Genomic DNA, 23,726 nt, shown 5'->3' with positions numbered 1-23,726 from the left:
CACTCAGCTATTATTATATTTGCCTAACTCTAAAGGGCAGTGATTGTCAAAGGTCATGGTGTAATATGAAAATCATTTCATCACAATGCAGATTTTGGATTACTTGCATTCATTTTTAATATCCATTTGAATTCATTTTACATTATAGTACAGCCATATTTTTTTCAGGCAACTAAACACGTTGATAAATGTTTTTCCAACATAATTACAGTATCTCTGTGTAACAAAATAAAACTATACTTTTGTGTTACAGTATAATGTACTTCTAAATAATACTGGCACAAATGTTAGCAAAACTGACCACACACACCACATATCAGACAGTTATGGTGAATAATAATGAAAACAAAAAGTGCATTTCCTGAAGAAAGGTGTAGTTGGTAATCCAGAGAACTCACTCTTTCTCAGTTTCTAATAACTAGGAAAAGAAGACAGCAGTGTAGAGACTGAAGAGGCAAGAGGAGATATGAAGAGCAACAAGACAACACAAAAAACATCAAGTAAACTATATAAAAACAAAACAAAAATAAATCCCATTATTCTCTAATAAAAAGTAAAAAAAAAAAAACAAAAGCCATTATTTAACAACAACAAATAATCTGAATGCCCATTTACAGTACATGTATGTTCATTTAATGAACAATATGGATCATAAATTATAAACTCAGTAATTCAATTACCTAGTCTAACTCCATAGACTACATTTTATCTACAGTATATATAGAAAGAACAATACTGACAAACAGTATTAAGCACTAAACAATTCACATCTACTCTAGTATTAAAGATACTGAGCTTATTTTTCACATATCTCCACACCCTATTTTTCATTTATTCTAACATCAACTCACAGTGTTGAAATATAGTCTTTTTTTTTTTTAAACCATTACATTGGTTTTAAAAGTGTATAAACACATGTTGGCACAAACATTTGTATAGATTTCATTTGTTTATGTAACTAATATGTGTTACTTCCTGTATATTAAGTAAATAAAGAACCTTTATGCTGAAGACCGCAGACATTTCATAACAGTGGTCGATACAACAGTGGGGTGCAAACGCCATCCAGTGGTAATGTTATGCAATTACAAGCTATCAAACTGAATAATAATATTGGGGGAAACCGATAAATCTTCATATAAAAAGTATAATATGACATAAAAGTGCACATTCATTCAATTTATCATTTTCATTTTTTTGTTCCCCTTGCTGTAGCAAGGGCAATAGCAAGATGTACCTCATTGAAGTACATGAAAATCTGAGTCACTTTATGAGTAGTACTCCACATATTTGACATAAAATACGTCATTCAGTGCCACTGTGGGTTTCAGTTATTCTGTCTTCCCTTTCACGGTCATATCTACACCTTCACATTACATGTATCTACAATGGTCCTACATGGAAAGCTCCGTACAGTAAAGCATATCCTGTGGAGATGTGATGAATTGGAATACTTCACAGTGTTAAACAAAAAAGTTAAACGTTTTGTAAAGGTGTTTTCTAAATCTCCTACTTTTTTCAGTCAGTGTTTTTCCTCATTAAAACATTCAAGCTGCATTTCAAAGGGTGTCTTAATCACAAGTGCGTCTAAATCTTTTCTCAAACCCTTGAAAAGGAAGGTACAGTTATTTGTTACAGAGCAGTTAAAAGCCGGAATAATACGTTTACAATTAAAAGTTCATTCACATCAGGAAAAGTGAAAAAAAAAACTTTTATAACTTTATAATATCACTGTTGTTTGCTCACACACTGCTGGTGACCTTGTCCCTCAGTGTGGTGACCTTGAGCACAAACTTCTTGGTGCTCCGGCGATATCGTGGCTGGGTGAAGTAGAACAGAATCGGGTCCAGGAAGCTGTTCATGCTGGCAAATGGCCTTGTACTTTTATAGATGATGGAAAACAAGTTTCTGGTCTCGCAGGGCGCGCCGGGCACAGTGCGTATCACCAGGTACATGGTCTTGGTGAGGTGAAACGGCAGGAAGCTTATGCAGAACACTGCCGCCACCACAATGATCATCCTCACCGCCTTTTCCCGCTTCTCCGCACTCGCTGCAGAGTAGGACACCGGGCGGCAGAGGATCTGGGCCATCCGGCAGTAGCACGCCATCACTCCCGTAAAAGGCAACAAGAAGCCAAGGCAGGTCAGGGCCATGCCGTAGGGATAGTAGTCAACGGAGAGCTTCGGAGGACTTAAATCATAACAAACTGTGCGATTGCGCTGGATTCCTGTCGCAGCAAAGTGAAAAGTCGGAGCACACAGGAGGCCGACCACCACCCACACGCCTAAGCAGATGCACCACGCCAGCTTGCGGCCTCCCTGCTTGGGCCACATCGCCAGAGGATGGCAAATACCCACGTAGCGCTGCACGCTGATGCAGGTGAGGAAGAGGATGCTGCCGTGCAGATTACTGAAACAATAAAGAACAAGAAAGAAACAATCATTAATAAGTTAATTTTTTTTTTGGAGTGTACTGCTGGTGACATGTTGTCAGCTCAAGTTTGTATTTGACACGTGATACAGTAAAGGTACTGAATGTACAGAATGCCAAATGGTTATTATAGACGGCGGAAGTGGCTTATTTAGCGATACATCTGTCACCTGCCAAGTTTGCACCGTTGGGCAGTTACGCAATTATCAGACAGGCAGACGTGCCTTGGATTAAGAGAGAGATGATTGGTACACAAAAGACTGTTCACTCTGAACCTGGTCTTGCCTCTCTATAATGTATGTGTGTTGTCCTTTAGTTTTGCAACAAGCCTTGATGTTGGGAATGACGACTACTTTAATAACTATAAATATTGAGGGATATGTGACGTTTTGACCCTGATATTTACTACACAACAATCTTAAATACCCTCTTAAATGCATATTATGCTGCTTCATATGTTGCCTTACTGTCATTTCTGTCACTTTCTGTTAAACTATTAAAATACAACTGTACTGTTCAAAGGATTCTGACCAATAATCAGTCGGGTATCTCACCTGTAGAACTGAAACCTCACCAGCTTACAGGCCAACTCCCCAAACGGCCAGTAGTCATGACTGCCGTAGTTGTAGATGAGCAAAGGAAGTGACGTCACATACAAGAAGTCAGCTGTGGCCAAGTTGAGCATGTAGATGTTGTTTTTGGACAGATTGGGCCCTGTTCTCCATATCTTCAGGATGACAGCGGCGTTGAGAGGGAGGCCCAGCAGGAAAACAAGGGTGTATACAGTGGGGAGTAAAATACGTTTAAAATCTTCCTTATAGGTGCAGCGAAGGATGCCGATCCCACTGACGTTGCTGAAGTTGCTGGCGCTGGTGATGAGGCTGTCCACTGTGTAGGACTCTGTAGATTCTTCGCTGGTGGAGAAAATGTCCAAGGAGAAAGCTCTGGAGATGAGAGTTTCGGTCGGGTGAGAGTCGACAGAATGTGGCATCTTCACATTCTGCAGGAGAGACAGGCAGAGAGGAGAGGGGGTTCAACAGTGACAATGCAACAGGAATACATGATGATGTGAATCTGCACAATTAAACACACAGTATGTGATTCACGCCACTAGGGGTCTCTCCATCAAAACAATAACACAAGACCTAGTTTGAAGACATCATGAAGCAGTGTGGCATCCTGGGAATTGTTGTCTAGGAAGAGCCGCAGTGACACATCACACAGCAAAAGGCAATGATGTATTAATGACAATAAAATGGATAAAACTCACCAACCAACTAGTAGTACCAAATATTTCCTTATTCACTGATGTTTCCCACGAGTTTGGCCCGGAAATTATAGCTGTCATATACGGTAGAGTACAAGTGTGTTTGCACATTCGCTATGAGCTTTATGGCTGACACAGGTAACCAAAATCATGCAGTTTTTGTCAAGTGTGTGTACGGTGTACATGCTGCCTGTTATGGCGCTCATTCTTTCAATCAAAGTTCTGTAAAGCCTCCACGGTCATCTCACAATAGCAGAAACGGGTGAAGTGGATGAACGCATTAAAATGAAATGAAATAAATGATCGCCTCAAATATAAATGCAGATGGTTGTAGTGGTTAGCACTCTTGCCTTTGCAGCAAGAAGACCCGGGTTGAACGAGGGCCTTTCTGCATGGAGTGTGCATGTTCTCCCCGTGAGTGTGGGTTTTCTCCAGGTTCTCCAAAATCATACAATCTAAGTTGACCACAGGTGTGAGAGTGAATGGTTGTTTGTCTCTGCATGTGGCCCTGGGATGGACTGGTGAACTGTCCAGGGTGTACACCGCCTATTGCCCTATGTCAGCTGAGATTGGCACAGCATCCCCCCGGATAAAGTGGACTAGAAGATGGATGGATGGATGGAAAAGCTTTGGCCAATGTAGGTACACTGCTCAAGAACATGTGCTTTAGATATTTTGATGTAGAAATGTTGCATATTATATCGTTTAATTGTGCTGGGCCATTTTGAGATGATTTTTTCAGATGGGAGTATGAATGCCATGTGTTTCTTTGAGGATGTTCCCTCCGCAAAAAAACAAAAAACTCTGCACAAGAGGGTGCAGGAGATCAGTACTTGTTGGATTCAGAAAATCAATAATGAAAAATATGTTTACAAAAAAACAAACAAAATCAGTCGCCTTGAGACTTATAAACACTAGGATCTTTTCCCCACAAGCACATATCAGTTAATTAAAAAAACACAGCTATCAGTCTAATGAAATGTAATGAAATATTACCCTCAAGCAATATCACAAATAACACCTCTTTGTCCCGTGACAGTTATAGCGAAACAAGAGTCGGTTGATCAGGAAAGAATAATTACATTTTGCCCTTGTTTGTAAAAATTTGGGTGGGCAGCTGCACGTTTTGTAATGACAACAACTGCAGACTGTCTGGACTCCCACCTCACACTGTCTGGAACAGGCCGCTACACAGTTTTAATTGCTGCTCCCACCACCGACATCAATCACAGCCATTTCCTTCACGATAGCACGTTGGTAAGTAAGTGATTCTCTGAAGCCACTTCCTCCACAGCCTCATCAGACCATGACTCATGAAATTGCACAACTAATCCTCTCGTCAGCCAACAAGCCTTTGTATGTGTGTTTTCAAAAATGAGAGCCATGCAGATTTCTGATTTCATAATCACCATCTCAACAGTGACGCACAATTTCATAATTCCTGCTCGTGTAAATGGAGGAGGAGGAGGAAGAGGAGCAACGTGCCAGCAAACCATAAAACATTTCACTACACTAAACCACAGAGTACTGAAGATTAAACAAACGCTTTATTTACTGTTGACATTTACGATTCAGAGCTTTGATTTGTTGACAGGCTTTTCTCGGTTTAAGCTCAATGACGTAATGATCGACTCTATGAATCAGAGTTCATGTCAAAAATGGGTATCTTTTTAAGGTGAGGAGGGCCACCTTCGTTTCATTCAGAAGTTGGGCAGCAGCATGTTTAGGGCCGCTTACTGCAGTATTACCAAACCTAAAATCCAAATGAACTTTTATTGTCAAGTATCCACGTGTTCAAACTACAGCTGAGCCTCCAGTCTGAAGATGGGTCACTGTGCATTCATGTGTGCGTGTTTGTTATACACATACACATTTGCAATGTAAATTGAAAACAGAATAAAAGATTACATATATATGATCTTATTTCATACTGAAGACTATGCTTTAATCTGGATTTACCACACTCCCATCCCACATTTACAATTATTAAATAGGGTTTCCATCAGCCTATTTTATGCATAAAAAAACTGAAGGGAAAATAAAAAAAAAAGAAAATTTGCATTCAAGTTGTTATGCTTGAAGTAGGAGGAAAAGGGCAGCATATCAGAAATGGGTGAATGCTTCAGTGGAGAAGAAACAAAAATGTACACATTTTACTACAGAAGTGTTGAAAATCCACTTTGAATTAATGATACATGCGAATGGAACCCTAGCAAAAACATAAAAAGTATGTCACGTTTAGTTTTTAAATGTATACAGAACAAATGAACACAAACCTGTGTGTGTGTGTGTGTGTTAGAGACAAATCAATCAGTAATCAGAAGGCTCTACAGTATGTAATCATATCTGCAGCACTCTGTGTGTGTCTGTGATGTCTTTGCTCACAGCCTCTCTCCAGATTACATTTACTGTATTTCTTCAGTGGGATTAAACGTAGTTTAATTGTGGTTAAATAGATTAACATGGCAAGGCCCAACGTAGCCCAAAATGGCAAGGAAACCACTCATCTGAAAATCTCAAATTTCATTTTACCAGATTCATGCCAGCAGTCAATAATTATTCTGTGCTGTGATTATAAGTATTGCGATACAAGATTCTCACAATATACAAACAAAAGGTATCATTTAAGGTTACATGATACACTTCATCCTGACAATCATTGCTCAGTGACTTTTGCACGTCTGACTTGTCGATGTCAATGTGGGTGTGAAGGTGTCAGTTTTACTTTTGCTCACTCGCGCTTTCAGGTCACGTGGTTGTGGCATTTTTGGCAGGTTCCCTGGAACGTGTTCATACATCTTCTCCTAAAACTCTGCTGTGGGAAAACTCAGTGGTTCTTCTGCACCATTTGGAAGTTTTAAAACATTCCCATGTGTCCCATGTATTAAGACAAATATTTGATTTGCTCTCCATACATTTGGATTATCATCAACTCATTTCATCTAATTAATACACTAAATATAACATGTTTTTCTTATCCATTAAAATGTAAATGTACTAAATGTAATACCCAAAATACAAAATGAGGTTTATTAATAACATGGTTATTACTGAGAATTAGAAAAACACACAAAATACATATGAAATATCAGGTGAACTAGCACCATTTGCGTTTTAAAGGAGGCCCTATCCCGTCATGTGGTCTTAATTATATAAAAAAGAAACAACTCATCACGAGGATGAAATTGACTTATCTATTTTTGGCTGTCAACAAATGAGTTCAACTTTTAAGATTTGAAACTGAATTTTGACATCCTTGCAGGGAAGTGGAGAGAGTACTAAAACTTCTACCGATGGAACTTCACTTGAGTAAGTGAAATGATGTGGCTTAAGATTCCCTAAAGTAAAAGTAAAAGGTCGCTCATTTAAAATGCACTTAAGTAAAACTTACAAAGTTACCTTTTTAAAACAGCCACCATTTGCTGAACAAAGTGCATAAAGTCTATGTATTGAACGTGGATGGAGCATCTCTTAACGTAGCTTTCTCCACCATTATCCCACTGTAATCTCCCTCTTCTTTGGCCAGGTAACTTCCACCCAGGTTTCACCTCATTCATTTGAGCAGTGGCGCCGCAAGGAGACATGAGGTAGTGATGCCTGGCGATTGAAACTGGCAGGGACTTTAGAGTGCCTTCATTTATCAAAATTAAAATATCAATATTTACCTAGCGTATTGACTCTCGTATTGCTTGACGAAGGACAACGATATATCACTGAATCGATATGTTGACCCACCTCCTAGCGAATACTCCAGTACTACCATTTGAACCAATTCCCCTGCAGTTAAACCTCAACAACTAAAAAAAAAAAACAGGTCACATATCAGCACAAGGATAATGGACATAGCTTTGCTACAGGAATAATGTTAGCAGCTGCTGACAGGGACACTCCCTCCCAGTGTGCATCTCTCTCACACACACACACACACACACACACACACTGCATTATTGCCCTCACGTCTGCCAGAAGGGTAAGCTAGAGGTGATGCAAGATTATTTATAAACCCATGATTGCAAGAATGTAACTAGCTGCAGCTGAGGACATTATGATTAGATATTAAAGAAGCACCACATGTCAAGGTCTTTTCAGCAGGACTTCCCAAACTTAAAACGTTTAAGGCTGCTAAAAATTCTGCAAAGCTTCTGAGGCCCCTGTCCAGATATGTCCAGTAGCACAACATTGACATACTGTAAGCCTCTTGATGAGAAGTGAAACATCTTCAGCTTAACGCAAGCAAGTCTAGGTGACTAAAAGCCCAGGCTTCAGAAATAATCACTTTACGCTATATATTGTTTGTTGGTGGGGACAAAAACAGAGTTTCTGCTCTGAATGATATAGATATTTGTTAAATTATTGCTGCAATTAATTTAGTCAAATTAAGTCACAAACAAACTCAACAATATGCTGTTAACAATTTCCAAGACCTCAAGGTGACTTTAGGCAAAAACCTAAGAAGAATCAACTGAGATACAATACAGATAAAACCCTTGTCATCTCATATTTCTATTCTCCTCTGACCTCTTCTATCAACAAGGCACTTTCTCCCACGGTACTGCTGCTAACTGGATTCTTTGTCTTTTCCTGACATTTCTCTGTAAACCCTGAAGATATTTGTGCATGAAAAGCCCAACAGATGTGCAGTTTCTGACTCAGGCTGACTCATATGGCACCATGTCACATTCAAAGCCTCTTTTAATCACCTTTCTTCCTCATTCTGACACTCATTTTGAGCTTCAGCGTGTCACCTTGATCATGTCTACATGCCTGAATGATCAGATATTTACGATAATTGAAAAGGTGTATATAATAAAGTGGCCAATTAGTGTGCAATCACATCATTAGCTGTGGCAGCAAGTCTTTATTAGTGGCCAGCTGCACAGTTCTTTCCCGTTAATTTAATCTCAACAAGTGTTGCGGCATGTACTAGCCAGTGCAACAACAAGATTATTGTGCCTCCGTTCCTCATTGCTGTTCAACAGTAAGTAAAATAAGAAGAGGAGAGAATGAGACAGTATTGTCTTTTTCTGCTAAATCAATAGTCTGTCCTGATGCCGATGGTGTTGTTTTACATATCACATCTCTGATTTTCTTTTTATCCTCCATTAAATCAAAACACATGAAGTGGGTTGTTTGGTTCAGTGTAAGGGGGTCTTCTTCTAACATCAGCAAATATAATCTCTGGGGGCTTCTATGAGATGAGATGATGTGTGGGGAGAGAAACCAGGGAACCATTCAAGTGCAATTACTTTCTCATCCATGCTCTGTCCCTAGTCACGTTCATCAAAGATTCATGACCAATTCTGCACACTGTCTGAATGAAATACAGCACACACTCATGTGCCGACACACGTTCAGAGAGGCTGACACATATGTATAGTACACGGTATTGATTTCACTGTAATTTCATTAAGAAATGGCACAAAAAATGACCAGGAAGGAAAGTCCTTAGGAACCGTATGTTTACAATCACATATATCATTTGTCTGGCATAAAGACAACCACACGGACATGCACCCAATATGTGCACACATCAACAGAGAAACATAAACATCCGCTTTGCTGTGATATACAAACATTATTTCATTTCCCAGCAAAGATAGATGCAGCTGAACACATGTGCACATACATGTGCTGCTGGTAGATGCGAGTATATAAATCCTGAGGACGGGCACTGAGGCCATCACACAGAAGAATGTTTATTTAAAAAAACAAAACATCTGCATCATAAATAGATATGAGTCAATGGAATTACACTCAAATACATTCAGTCAGTGGTCCCATTAAAAATACTTCAAACCAAACCAAACCAAACCAAACCAAAATCAACAAACCAAATGACCAAGCAGGCAGCACATCCATTTACGGTAAAATTTGTCTTTGTACTTACTGTTCAATTTCCACAGATGATGTTTGTAAACGCTTCACAAATATTAGAAATACCAAACCAAAATGTAAACCCACTTACTTCTATTCCACTTTACAGGTGGAAAGACGGAGCTCAGAGCTCAATACAGATCACACACACAGAAGGATGCAAGTTGCAATACGCCATTGTTCTGCTCACAATGATTCACCTTAACTTGCAGATGAAAAAACAAGAGGGTGAATGTTCCCGTCAGGACTTGGACTGAGGAGAATGAGAAAGATACACAGCAGTGAACTGATTTTGTCAGGTGGTTGCCAAACACTGGGGAAGTGAATGTAGCTCTGATGAAACAAGTGAATTCCAGACAGGACAGTGGGTCATTGCTCACCGGGACCTAAATGAGGATCCACCATGAGGTGGAGGCATCCATCTTCATTTTTTAGCTAGTAACATATCCATCTAACCATTTCCACACAAAAGTCACAGCTGTCACAGAGGAAATATGTAGACCTAAGAGGTTTTGGTTTTTTAACCCATTTTTGTTCAGCAGATGCGATCAACACAATTTGACAACAATTAGATCAGTAGCTGCTTAAAGGTCCAATGTGTAGAGACATCAAATAGTGGGACTCCTCCTCTTACCACTCCCCTTCCCAAGTGCACCAGGGAACTACGGTGGCCTTCACATAACAGAAAGCATGTTGACACTCTTTCACAAATCTCTCTTGAATTCATCTCTTTGCTGGTAGTTTTCATCATAAAAGGGAAGATGGTTGACAGATGTTGCGCCTTGGAATGATTAAACAGTCAGAGACAGGCTATCAGGAAAGGCTTTTACTGGATCCTCACAGATCCAGAGACGGTGGTGGTGAATCGAGCGGAAGAAGACGGAGCAAGCAATGGATTCAGTGGTTAACTCTCAGTAAATAATGGACTCAGTCTAACTGACATACAAGTCTGCACAGCAACGTTTATACAGCAATTATTTACATTAAACTGCCCGTTGCTAATGTTGTTATGTTACATTATGCTAATAACGCAACACTTACCCTTCCAATGACAACAATGCTATCTTTAGCCAGTAGACCGAGCAGAGTTGACTGTTTGTCACAAAGTCAGATTGTGTCCATTTCTTTCCCTCCAGGCTCTTGTAAACTTTCAATGACTCTCTGGAGTAAGATGAAGGGAAGTTAAACAGGAAGTTGAAGATGTCAGGATACTGCAGGTCTGGAATAATGACCTCTCCGGCTGTATCCAAAAGTGCAAAAAGCAGGCTAGGGCATCAGGATCAGATCAGATAGGATCAGATATTCATCCTGTCATATTTTGTGATATATTGAACTCTGACAGGTTGAATCCAGCACCGGTCCTGTTCATTTGTGCCGCCTGTGTGGCGGATTTGTGGACAGCAGCCATGTATGCTCGCTGTAACACTCTTGCCGTTTTTTTTTTGTCGGGTTTGATTCTTGTGTCGGACGTCATGCTCACGACGAAACTCTCTGACCAATCAGTGGCCGTTTGAAACCTCAACAGGGCAGGTACCCAAAAACTAATAATAATTAATCTCAGTTACACACAAAAGCATGACCTATAGTACCAGCTCTGTTTGTTGACTCTGCTTTTATCAGCTTAAAAGGTAAATGCTATTTATCTTCTTTCAAGATTAATAAAGGAAAACATGTTTTTTTTGGTTGCTGTAATGGCTTGAATTGCATGTTTGGTCAAGCAAACAGTCTTACCAGAGTGGTGAGTAGCTGTCAGCCTGCGCCCTGTGGTGGCTGCTGTTGTCATGGGTTTGTGGTGCGAAGAGCAAGTGAATGCAATGTCAGTAAAGCAAAAGGACGGAAAAACACTCTTGACTGTCTTCACTGATTGAATCCTCAATGCATCTCTGGCAAAAGTATTTTTAAACATTGGCTCTGGCCACTATAGTTCTCAATTAAGACTAAAAGTATTGGAGCCAGGGCTCTAAATCCAACTCAGACCAGAGACATTCACATCAATTTACCAATTCTTAAGGAGGCCTGTGGCTAACACCGAGCTTTACTCTGCCTGATAATGCCATGCACTTAACTTTGCTCTGTTTCTGTCTTTCTCTGTCTGTCCGTCAATATGTGCAACACAAAGTGTGCTCCCAGTCAGACAGAAAACACCCACAGAAGCCTGACCTGAAGCTTGAAGCCAAAAACTGTGTCAAAGATCCCACAACAAGAATGCAAGGTTTTACACAAGGGAACTTGTCTCAACGATTCTGGGTTACTGCATCATGATATGATAAGAAATTATGCAAAAGTTTGATATAATAAAATATTTTACTAAGGCATTTAATTGATAAATTTGTCCATGAATCAATATTGTATTATTTAAGAAAAAACCCATCAAATGACAGAGTTCAACCTTTAGTTTCTCAGGGTTTCTTTCTGTCACTATTAGTTTTACAATAAAGTAAATTAATTACATACAACGGTATACTGAGTTTTCTCAGATGGTTATTTTGTGGACACACCTTCCTCATACAAATCTGAACATAAAAACCAGATTGAATGTGCAATATTTAAGACATGGTTGATGAATAAGAACGAAACTGAACCAACAATCAATGCAAAAAAAATGTGTAATGTCAAGATTAATGTACAGTACATGAATAAATAATAACCAACCTGTCTACAGCTTATATCGGAGGTAACGTGAGGAGTGAAGATGCAGTCAATGTTATCACAACAGACACACAAAAGCACACAGAGCTGTGTCAACTGTACACATAACACATAACTGTACACGCAACAACAAACCCTCCTCCACCATAACACAAAGACATTTACTCAGACATGCTCAGTGGGTTTGTTTTAGCACCAGTGGCCATAAAAAAATATTGATTACAAAAATGTTTTCCATACCAACACAATAAAGGTTCACCATCAACCATTTAATATTTATACCTCATGCAAACCCATTTTTAGATACAACACACCATCACTTTGAATGTTTTAACCTAAGATAAGTGATTTGTTTCCGTTTTACAAGTGTTTGTCTCTTTCTGTCTTAAAATTATGGAATTCTACGACTAAAACTCAGCTGGAAGATTCACTCTTTAATTCTTTGACGTATATTGTAATTATTTTCAATAAACAGAATGACTTGTACAGTTGTATCGTGATAATCGATCGTGACATACAAGGGTTCATTACTGGTGTGACATCATCCCCTCTTAACTGTCATTTTTACCAAAAGAAAAACAACAAACACTCTTCTTCATCTGAAGAGCAACATTTAACAGGATCATTCCTGCAGCACAGTATAAAATGCCAGTTTCTTTCGATTTGGATATTTGATACAATTTATACTATGATTTATGACCAATTTATGATTTATACTTTTACGATTAGTTGTGCACCTCTCTACTAAAACACTTCATTTACTTTCATGAAACACTAGAGTAATAATACAGTGGAACTAAAACGCCATGATGAGTTAGTTGGCATGATAAGACCGGTATTGTGTAACACAGCCACGCTATGCCCGTGGAATTTATTATTTTGTTTAGAGGTACTCGTGGTTCAAGTGCAGAAACGACACATTACACAAACAGGTACGGCTTCGTGAGCAAACGTACATGTAATATAACACTCCAAACGGATAAATAAAACTCACCTTGAGTAAATTCAGTGGCAACATCAACAAGTTGGCGACGCAGCCATGGTAAAGACTTGCTTTCTTCTTCTCTGTGTCACCACAAAAACAGCGTGGCGGGAAGAAAAAAAAAACACACAAACAAAGTGTGACGAACTCCTACGTGATTTTATTTTAGAGACGATACGAGAAAGTTAAAATAAAACAAGTGTTTCTGTCCCTGAACCAACCTGCTGCGAAGCTGCACGCGCTCTCATTCGCTCCACTAACTAACTGACTGACTGCAGCGTCGCGGTCACGGGCGCGTGCGCGCGCACTGACTCGTGCACCCGCTCCGCTAAGAAAACAACTCAGAACATAGTTAATGGAACTGTCTGACTCTGATCGGCCCGAACACTTGATTTAGTAAATACACAAGTTGACATGTTTACTCAGCTTGTGTCAAGATAATAAACAGCTCACGGTAGAGCTGGAGATGATTTATATTGGCCAATAGAAGATTTGACGTCATCTTGAAATCAGTGGAGACCAATCGAGAAGCAAGGTCACCCTGCAATATTACGCCTCAGTCGATTGTGTTGCAGGCTGGGTATTTTGTTTCGCAGTAATTAATATCACAGACAGGTCTCTGCGAACTTAATACTCATCTACCACCACCACCACCACCATAGTACCACTTATTCTATAACTAACTAAATAAATACACTTGTGTGGTTATTTTAACACTGGAGCATTGTTAATTCATGAGCAAATGGTCTAGTAGGGATAGGGAGATACCACTTTTTTGTGTCTGATATTACAAACTCCAGTATCTACTGATAGTAGTCTTATACATGTCATTTTAAACCATTTATGAACTATGAAGTTGTGTTGAGTCGTTTCAAAGACATCATTCCAAAAAAGAAGAAATAAACAGCCCAAACATGACTCGGCTAAAATGCTTTGCACAGTGAAGCATGCGATGTATAACGTTTGTGTTGTAATAATGTTTAATTGTTATCTCTCCAATATCAGATCCAGTGATTTTGACCAGTATCGGCACAATACCGATACGGACCAGTACCAATTCCCATCCCTAAAGCCTAGTTGTACCTCTGATGGTCTGGCAGGTAAGTGCACTTACCTAGCCAAACAAACCTATTTTTGTGAGGACACATTTGACCTTGTGAGGACATTTTGGCTGGTCCACACAATTTAATCTGTTTTAGGGTTGGGGTTAAAATTAGGTTTAGGTTAGGGTTTGGGTAAGGATTAGAGTTTGGCACTTAGTTGTGATGGTTAATGTTAGGGTAAGGGAGTGTCCACACAAAGAATGCAAAACCAGTATGTGTTCTTGAGTTTCTTTAGAACTCAAAACCAGTAGTCCTCATGGAGACTCATGGAAAAAAGACACCACGTGGTAGTGATCAGTGTTAGATTTGTGGTGGTAGCCATAAATAGACTAAATCAACCTATGGGCCTTGAGAAGTGTCAAATACTCAAATTTCATGATTGGAGTAGGCAGCTCCCATTTTTAGTCCTGCAGATGGATTTGCATTTACACTTGAAGAAGAATGTAACCCCATGTGACCCAGACCACCTCCACATGTGGTTTAAACCTGCTGAGGCCTGTGTCTGCATGCTGCTGATGTTTGTATCAAGTGTCCTGGGATAGATTGATTGTGAGGGTGTGGACATGAATCCAACGCCTGTAACCCTCAAGGTAAGGAGGCAGAATACACTCGCCGGTCACTTTATTAGGTACACCTGGTCAGCTGCTTGTTAAAGGTCCAGTATGTATAAATTAGTGACATCTCATGGTGGGACTGTTTATTATAACAAACATGGCACTTTTCCACAATACAGTTCTAGCACTCCTCTGCCCGGCACGGCTCCACTCTACTCAGTTTGGTATCAGGTGCATGGTTTTCCATTACTATAGTACCTCCTCAACGTGGGCAGGGTCGTCATAGCAAGTCTGCACGAACTTGCCGTGACGTTGTTTTATACGCGACACAAACACACAAACTATTGATGATCAAAGCAGTTCTTTTCAGTGTACTGAATCATTAGAATCAGTTCATTAAAAAGATTAGTTCAGTACTTGCTGCATGACTGGAGCCCGGCAGTCTGTTGACGTTATATTTTAGTATTGGCTCAGCTCGTTTGGAACCTTGCCAGAGCAGGTAATAAAAAGAGCACCAGATATCAAGTACTATCCTTGGATGGAAAAGCAAAATATCCCGAGTAGAGTTGAGCCGAGCACAGCCGTGCTAGAACTGCATAGTGGAAAAGCGGCAGAAGACATACTCACCCATCCCTTTTCTATGCGTGTCAGGAAACTATGGTGGCCTACACATTCCAGATAGGATGTAGCTCCCCTTTGTGACGTAAGCTTCCGCTTCCCCTGGGGCTGCTGTAAAAAAACGAGATGGCCCCTCCATCGTTTGAGGCAGATCTCTGGGCAGAAATGCTCTTGTAGATGCTGATGTCAAAGGAGAATGAGCAGAGAAACAACAGTAACCACTTGTCAAATACACGTCGAAGCTTCAAGCAGATGGTGTACAGGAGCAGGTGTCATTTCTGCTACTCTAATATGTGTCCTGATAAAGTGGCTTGTGAGACTGGATGAATTGTACAATACATTATATCATTTGTGCTGTGTTGCTTGTCCTTCGTTGTTTTCTGCTTGCTTCCCTTTGTTCTGTTTAATGTCTCTTCACAAGCAATTATTTTTTAATTGCTTGTGATTATTCCATGTATGATAGTTTTCAATCTATTTGTAGTTGGGTAGATTTAGTGATGTGGGTAAACCATAGACTACGATGCAAAATTGTACTGGTGGTTCTGGGCCCAAAGAGTCTTACTACAGCGTCCTCTCCAAATGATACCATGTGCTTGATACGTGAGGCTATGCGTTGTGATTAGGTGTGGGAATCACAGGGCACGCCACGATACAATACCATATGTAGGATTTCTCACTTTTTTCACAACATAGAGAACAAAGTGCATAAAGTCTATGTATTGAACATGGATGGAGCATCCCTTAACGTAGCTTTCACCACCATTATCCTGCTGTAAGCTCCCTCTTCTCCAGCTACATAACTTCCACCCAAGTTTCCCTAACCCTAACCCCGGAGACCATCAAGTAGTGAAACTGGCAGAGACTGTCCTGGTGTATCAATTATCGTATTGCGCGAGGAACGACGGCGATATATGACCCACCCCTACTTGTGACTATTGGTGAAGAATGCTGACCAACACAAGCAGATACCATGTGTTACTACATCGCAGCTTTGATTGTCCTCTTATTGGATTTGTCCGTGCTGTTTCCTGCTCAGAGTCCGGTCTTCATCAGAATACATCTGATAAGCTGCAGCTAAATTGGACTTTCTCCATAATTTTGATTACACATTCATTTATAGTTTATTTATAGGGTTGGGCAGCACATCGTAATTGGTCAATTGCAAACGGGTATGGAAGTAAATGGAAATGTCTGCCCGTATCTCTCACTGGTTTAATGAGTTTCAATAATCTTAAGATATCAGAGGTAAAACCACATTTTCACACCATCTATCAAAGATCATAATCGGTACAATCATCAGGCTGTAAAGCTATTGTTTACACACTTACAGGCCTGATGTGTGGATTTGACTTCATAAGTTTGGCCAATTCTAAGGCAAATAAGTGCAGAAAACACTCTTGAGGGAAGTTTTCGTTATGTTTTGGATACTGGTGTGGAGATTTGAAGACTGAGGTCTTGTTATTACTGTTTTCCTTGTGTGTGAACTGCACTCTTGCTTTTGCTGTGGCCAGAGAGTGAGTCACGACTGCATGGATTCCTTTTGCATAGGAGGTGTTGTGGAAGTCTTACTCTGCTGCTGGTGAAGAATGAAATAGAGAAATAGAGACTTCTGCCGGCCGACAAGGTTTTATTTTCTTTGCAAAGAAAAGGTCAATCAACACGCGAGTGGTTCAAAAGTAAAGAAAAGACCCCAAGCATCGGGAGACCCAAATACTTATACCTGAGGAACACCCCCCAGCGTATGTTTCACATCCCTTTGTCTGTTGCAGGTATTGGCACCGACCCTCAGTGGTTGTGTCTTACACCAGGGATGTCCTGCAGGATGTTGTATTTAGATGCAAAGTTGAGTCTGGACATCACACAAAGAACCTGGTATCTTGTGTTAGGCAGGGGGAAGTTGGGCGTCTCGGGTGGTTGAAACAAATGGATTGAAATTACCATTACAGAGGCTATAATAATTTTTTTTGTCAAATGCTCACAGTAAACCCATCGTTTCATACCGACATCAGGTATAATTGATGAGAGACTGTGATGGATTGGAACAGATCTCACTCCGTGCAGCGTGTCCAGACCAAAGCCTGCTCTCAACTCAGCAGCACTCAGCTAACATCACACTACACAAAATGCTCTTGTGGTTTTCCCACCTTACACAATCGTACAGAAAACAATGCACAGCCTGAATCATAGGACTCGAAAAACACACTTTTCTTTACCATTGACAAAATCGAACAGTGCAGGTGATGAAAGCATTTCAAATGAAAAATGCCAGCTGTGAGAAAAAGAGATGTGAGAGCAGTGAAAGCTGATCACCACCCTCAGTTTCTCTTCCTGGCATTAAATCGAGAAAAGGGTGGGATTATATATATATATATATATATATATATATATATATATATATATATATATATATATATTTATAAAGTCACTTAGATGATTACATTTTTGATTTTTACACTCGGCACACTCCCAGTGACAGTTGACCAACATCCAGCAAACCTCTTTCTCTGAATTATCCCATTATTCATGTTGAAATAGAGACGTGTTCAGACAGACAAGCCGTCTATTTTCCCAAAGCTTAGTCAGCATATTTCAGAATGACTTTGAAATCGTGTAAGAGCCTCTTCTCATCCAAACAGAGTAAGTTTAGGCCTCCGCCCTTCTTTACCCCTGTTCTGCAACAGCACAGACGAACACATCAAACCACCCAGATGATGATGATGATGATGATGAACAAACTGCAGCATTTGGAGGAAAGGTGTAATATAAAAGGATCGGTTTAGACTCAGAAAGTATTGTTGAAATTTCACCTCAATCTGTTCTGATTAGATGACATTTTGAAGGAATGACACAAAGGATTTTCCTGCCAAAATGATCGGATGATCCACATATTCCACTTGAAGTTAAATGTAAAAACTCACTCATCTTCTACCTCTTTATCCTCCACGTGAGGGTCGCAGCGGGCGACATAGGGTGAAAGGTGGGGTTCACCCTGGATAGGTCACCAGTGCATCACAGGGCCACATAGAGAACATTAGGTTTATTTGACTTAAGTCAAATAAAGTAAGTTGTGTTTTAGTATATTATCCAGGGTAGTTTTAGCAAGTTTTATCATACTTTATTGTACTGATTATGTCTTATCATTAGACGATTGTTGCTTGTTATGTATATCCACCTACAAGCATACATTTTAATGGGTTATGCAATTTTAGCATGTAGTTTTGTGTTTTAGTGTAGTTTGAACGTGTTGGATCATGTGTATGTTATTATGCTGTTCATGTAAAAGCCCAAACTACACACTGTACAGCATATGTTAACTGTATTGTCCTGAACTAAATCAAATTCTACTCTACGCCAACCGTGTTGTACCATTACCATAATTATTTAAAGCAATGTAAGTGTTAAAAGACGTAAAAGGAGTAAAAAAAAATGTAAAAAATAAAAAGATTAACGTCTTAAAAAGAGGTAAAAATTTGTATCTGAAACATGTGTGTATATAGACCTAAGACTGCAATGGACAGAGCATTTTTAAGTCTTTTCCGCAGACTTTGCGGTGTTTTTTCACAACGTCTTAAAAGTACCTTCAGTGAGAAATAATTCCACACCTGTTTTCTCCTTCACACCAACTGTCTCCCGCCCGTCACAACAGATGTACTCTACGGCAGGATGTTATGATTTACCTGATGTCTCTTCAAAGAGGATTCTCAGCATTTATAAACCTGCTCACAGACTGTACACCCTGAACACACACACACACACACACTGTACAGCAGTGAGTGCATCAAGACTCTGTTATTGCTTTTATGAAGAGAAAAGCTCCAACAACGGACCAGAGTAGTTTCACACTCCCTGACGTGTCACATAGACGGATGCCACGGCCAACAATGTGCCGAGTGAGAGGCACAAAGTGGAAGACTTCCACAACCTGCCTCGCTCTGTAATTATAAGTACCAAGTTCCCATTCAAATGAACTGGGACGCCAAGAGGAAAAGATATAAGGGATATAATCAATATTTCACTCTTCTTTTAACAATCAGGTACAAATGTGTCGCATAACCAGAAAAACTGAAGGGGGAAATTCTCACTCCATTTTTATTCTATATTCATAATTTTTTGGTTTTTATTCTATTCTGTAAAGGAAACTTGGCTTGTAATATGGGGAAGGTTTCTAGTAGAGGATGGGTCAAATGCAGAGAAGGAATTTCGCTAAAGGGGATTAATAAAGTACAAAATATGAATAATCCTATGACTGGAGAGCACTGTGTAGACAAATACTTTGCCAGTATTTGAAAACAGTTCATTAGTCAATTACTGAAATAGATTTTCTTGCTGTCCTAGTCCTAATGAAAGAGAGATTTTATTCCCCTTGTGGAGCTCATGCTAAGAGCTCGTATGTTGTGATGTGTTCTTTCCTGGTATAAATCCCAGCGGTGGTCGAAGGAAACAGCATGGCAAATGAAGTTATTAGTTTAGTCATAATGGATCTCTGTGGCCATGCACTGGCCATTAGGATGAATAATCATTAGCCTAACTGCATTTTGACATATTTCATGTGTGTGCGCTCAGGAGTCAAAACGTTTTTGTTTTGTTTTGTTTCATAAAATCACCAAATTAGGTTTTAGCCAAATAAAAAAAAAACACATATACGAATATACTGTAGATATGAGGCTCTGTGTGGCATTGTTCATTGTGTGTGTGTGTGTCAGTATTTGTTCGGCTGTGTTAGTCGTGGTTGCCGTTGCTCAACCCCAGTCGGATGTCTGTTAATGGACGCAGAGAGAAGTGAAACAGAGCGTGTTCTCCAGCCGTTAGCCAGACGAGACGTACTACATCCCCGTTCACTGCTTTCCATATTTCTCGTCAGGAAACGTCAACCACAAACCCTGGCGAGTTCATGTCCTCGCATCATCCGCTTCCGTACAGGGAATATAAAGAAAAATTGATGCTATTACCCACAGCGTGAGGTCAAAACCATGTTAGGCCCTGGTTCACTGTGGAAGGAGAAAACACAGCCGTTTTAAATCCGTCTTAATAAATAAAATGCTTCACAAACATTCTACACAAACGTAATCTCAGCAAAAGATGCTGTTCACTTTCTGTGGGCACGCTCGCGACATAATTGGAGGAACAGGAACACTGAGGACAGACTCTTCCTCCAATTCTTGTGAATACTTCCAAGTTACATTTCGTCACATTTGGCACAAACACTCCCTTAGACTCAGATGAACTAAGGAGACTTTAGTGGTTGCCGTGACCTCAAATAACACATTTATGACTGCGGCATTAGCACAACATAAATAAAATACCTTTAATTTACTTTAAATCTTTAAACTTCAAAGTTATGAATCTGTACAAACATCAAATAGTAACGTGGCCGTTAACAGAAGAATATATCGGTTATAAGTTTATATGACAAATCCAGTTTGATTTATGACTCATGTAGAGATTGTGTAAACTTGCGCGTCTCAACGCTTAACTGGAGAACTTCAGTTTAACTGGATTAACCTTGGCAGGAATTGAGAATTCTTTGTTGTTCAATCACTTTCTGGGAAGTATGACGGTCACGTTACGGACAATATTTATAATTGTCAATGTGGAGTTGTAACATTTCACTTTTGTTTTTTTTTAATTAAATAAGGGTCACACAAAACAATCTTCCTTTTATAGGAAAATTTTAATAGTTATTCAATGTTCTACATTTTACAGTAAATATACAATTACAAACTTGGCTTAGTTATAGTACTAAGATCACTAACTGATCTTAAAAAAAACAAAACAAAAAAAAAACCCTCAACAACAAAAAAACATTGAAAAGAAAAAAAACAACAAAAAATTAAAAACAGATTTACACTTCATATCACAAGCCTGACGCTGGTCCTTCACTCTGGACCAAATAGCTAACATACAATTCACTTCTCTCAACGCTGAACAGACGTTGGGCTTCAGTTTTGTACACGACCTTACGGTAACAGATATACCATAGCATGTGCAAACTGGGTACCAAACTAAAACTTCCAAAGATGGGGTTGTTCCTAATACTCGACCCTGGGGGGGAGGATACAAGTATGCTTTTTTTTTTCTTGGAAGACAAGGAATTTCCACTTTTTGCATCACATTTAGTGTCAAATTAAAACTAAAAGAGATATCTCTGACAAATTGAAATTAAAAAAACAATTATTAAAAAAAAAAAAGCTGCAGCAGAACATCGAAGACATTTAAGAGCCTACTATTCACTGTGATAGTAGTGTTTTTAATTCATACTCATGGAAAATCAGTAAGACTCGGCAACCGCAAGGCAAACAAAAAAAAAAGAAGAAGGGGAAGAGGAAAGAGGTAAGGAAAGTAGAGTTGGGAATGGTTCTGGAGGCGTTTTCACCATCAAGGTGAAAAAAGCAAGATTAGAACATAGTGGGGAAACAAGAAGAATATATATATATATATATATATATATATATATATTCTTGATCTTATCTTATTTAAGTTACCACATTTCAGTGTCAAGAAAGCAGAATGAAAGTTAAACAAAGATGTTTGGACAACTGCTCATTGAGAATCACATTTAATTCCACTCTCCCAGATGATCTGTGGGTTTGCCTCTTTACTGAACCACCACACTTTTAAATGGCACTGGTCCACAGCCTGTGGAAAAAACCCCAAAAACCTTTCTTAAAGGGCCACTTCACCCTAAAAAAAAAAATACTAATTTCCATCACCAGACGGTGGATCTGATATACACGTCTCATTTGCCCAACAACAGAGGAAGTTGGGATTGAAAAAAATAAATTAAACTGACAAAAAAGTTGAGGTCAAAGTGACTGCCATCAAAGAAAACAAAAGCCCACTGCTCTTCGCTGTGTTTCTGTCAATAGGGGAAAAAAACGGTTCAAATCTGTAATAGAATGTGACAAACAAACACAGCATCAAAATTGTTTGTTTACTCCTCACTTGACCAAGTGGGGGGGGGGGGGGGGGGGGGGGTGAAACAGCCCTTTAACAACTCGAAATAATCACCTTCAAATCAAATCTTGTTTAGTGTCCACAGACATTTGTGAAAAATGTCCTCAAAGAGACATTTGACCTGTAAAAGCCCACCACCTGGTTCAAAGCCTCAAAACACAGTGATGCCACTTCTAAACTTTGCCACTAGTGCCATCTAGTGTTTAAAAGTGGAATGACACAAACGCCATAAATACAGTAAATTATCATGACATCGTATAACTCGGAATAGCTGCTATTTTCCATGGGTTGGTTCGAGGGCTGCAAAGGTCAGAACGATGAGAGCAGAGAGGAAGAGGATAAGAGGAAGAGGAGGGGAGGAGGAAGTGATTTTAGCATCACTGAATGTGGCAAAAGTCAATTAACGTTTGAAGGAATGCAATAAAAAAAGACTCCTCTGCAGAGAGTTGTGGCACAAAGTGTAAACAGGATTAAAAGGATAGAGATAAAAAAAAAAGTCACACAGGCATCAACAACATTGTGAGGAAACAAGGACAGAACACATTCACAGGAAGCAAGACATAACAAGGACTCAGAGAATTCACCAGGTACTAAGGAGAAGAAACAACAGTTGGTGAAATATGGCACAGAATGAAGGGCACAGAGGTGGTGTGGGCTTTCAATAAAAACATCCCTCCGCAGATCTTTGCACCCACGAAACGGAGACAGACAGTGAAATTCACAGAGGAACGCCGCCTATCTCAGCTCTGTCATTCATCCTCTCCTCCTCCAAGGTCTGTAACTTCAAGCAATCGGGAAAAAATGTGGTAATTTGGTGGCAAGACCTTGCGCAAGCTCTATATTTACAGACCGTGTGTGAGCGAGACTTTCCCCTCGGTGACAGACGTGAAGGGAGACACAGATGCAGACGATGAGTAAACGAAATGTTGTTAAAGCACAAACAGTAGCTGCCACACCGATGCAACCATGCTTAGCTAGAAATACATTACTGTACCACTTGCTGTATAAATATACTGCATTTTTTTCTTCTTTTTTTTTCTTTAAACTTAGAGATCCAATGCTATAGTTAAATACACCTGAATATTATGCATACCCATTATGCTTAATTGACCAGAGGGAAATAAGATAAAAAAAAAACCAAAAACATGTAAAGATTAATTGAGAAATACTGACACAAGTAGTGGTTGGTGAAATAAATCCTACTAAAAAGTAATATTACTGCTGCTGCTGCTGCATGAAATCCACTTTTCTTTTGTCCAGATCCTTACATGATGGAAACATTTTATGACCCCCTC

At 39.6% G+C, this 23,726-nt stretch overlaps 1 protein-coding gene across 3 annotated transcripts; it reads right to left on the bottom strand.

Annotated features, from left to right (window-relative positions):
• Positions 1-100: 100 nt before the first annotated feature.
• LOC131462060 (P2Y purinoceptor 3) lies at positions 101-13,494 on the bottom strand. Of its 3 annotated transcripts, none has more exons than XM_058632964.1 (4): positions 13,424-13,494; positions 13,215-13,285; positions 2,985-3,430; positions 101-2,409 (listed from the first exon to the last, which is right to left on the bottom strand). In XM_058632964.1, exons 2-4 carry the CDS (start codon positions 13,236-13,238, stop codon positions 1,743-1,745), a joined length of 1,137 nt encoding a protein of 378 aa, XP_058488947.1. In that variant the 5' UTR covers positions 13,239-13,285; positions 13,424-13,494; the 3' UTR covers positions 101-1,742. The 3 variants fall into 3 exon arrangements, with proteins under 3 accessions (XP_058488947.1, XP_058488948.1, XP_058488949.1); XM_058632965.1 differs by adding an exon at positions 9,772-9,824 and having other exon boundaries at positions 13,215-13,448; XM_058632966.1 differs by lacking the exons at positions 13,215-13,285; positions 13,424-13,494 and adding an exon at positions 9,663-9,728.
• Positions 13,495-23,726: the final 10,232 nt, after the last annotated feature.

This window comes from Solea solea, chromosome 7 (assembly GCF_958295425.1).
Source record: "Solea solea chromosome 7, fSolSol10.1, whole genome shotgun sequence".
NCBI lineage: Eukaryota > Metazoa > Chordata > Actinopteri > Pleuronectiformes > Soleidae > Solea > Solea solea.
This window is presented reverse-complemented; position numbering and strand designations above follow the sequence as displayed.

What these genes read in the sequence shown, in the direction of transcription:
- LOC131462060 (XM_058632964.1), bottom strand. Translation starts at nt 13,238, where the DNA reads ATGTTGCCACTGAATTTACTCAAG. An exon ending in TGCCACTGAATTTACTCAAG is followed by an intron (nt 3,431 to 13,214) that starts GTGAGTTTTATT and finishes TCTCTCCTGCAG; the next exon opens with AATGTGAAGATGCCACATTC. An exon ending in GTGAGGTTTCAGTTCTACAG is followed by an intron (nt 2,410 to 2,984) that starts GTGAGATACCCG and finishes TTATTGTTTCAG; the next exon opens with TAATCTGCACGGCAGCATCC.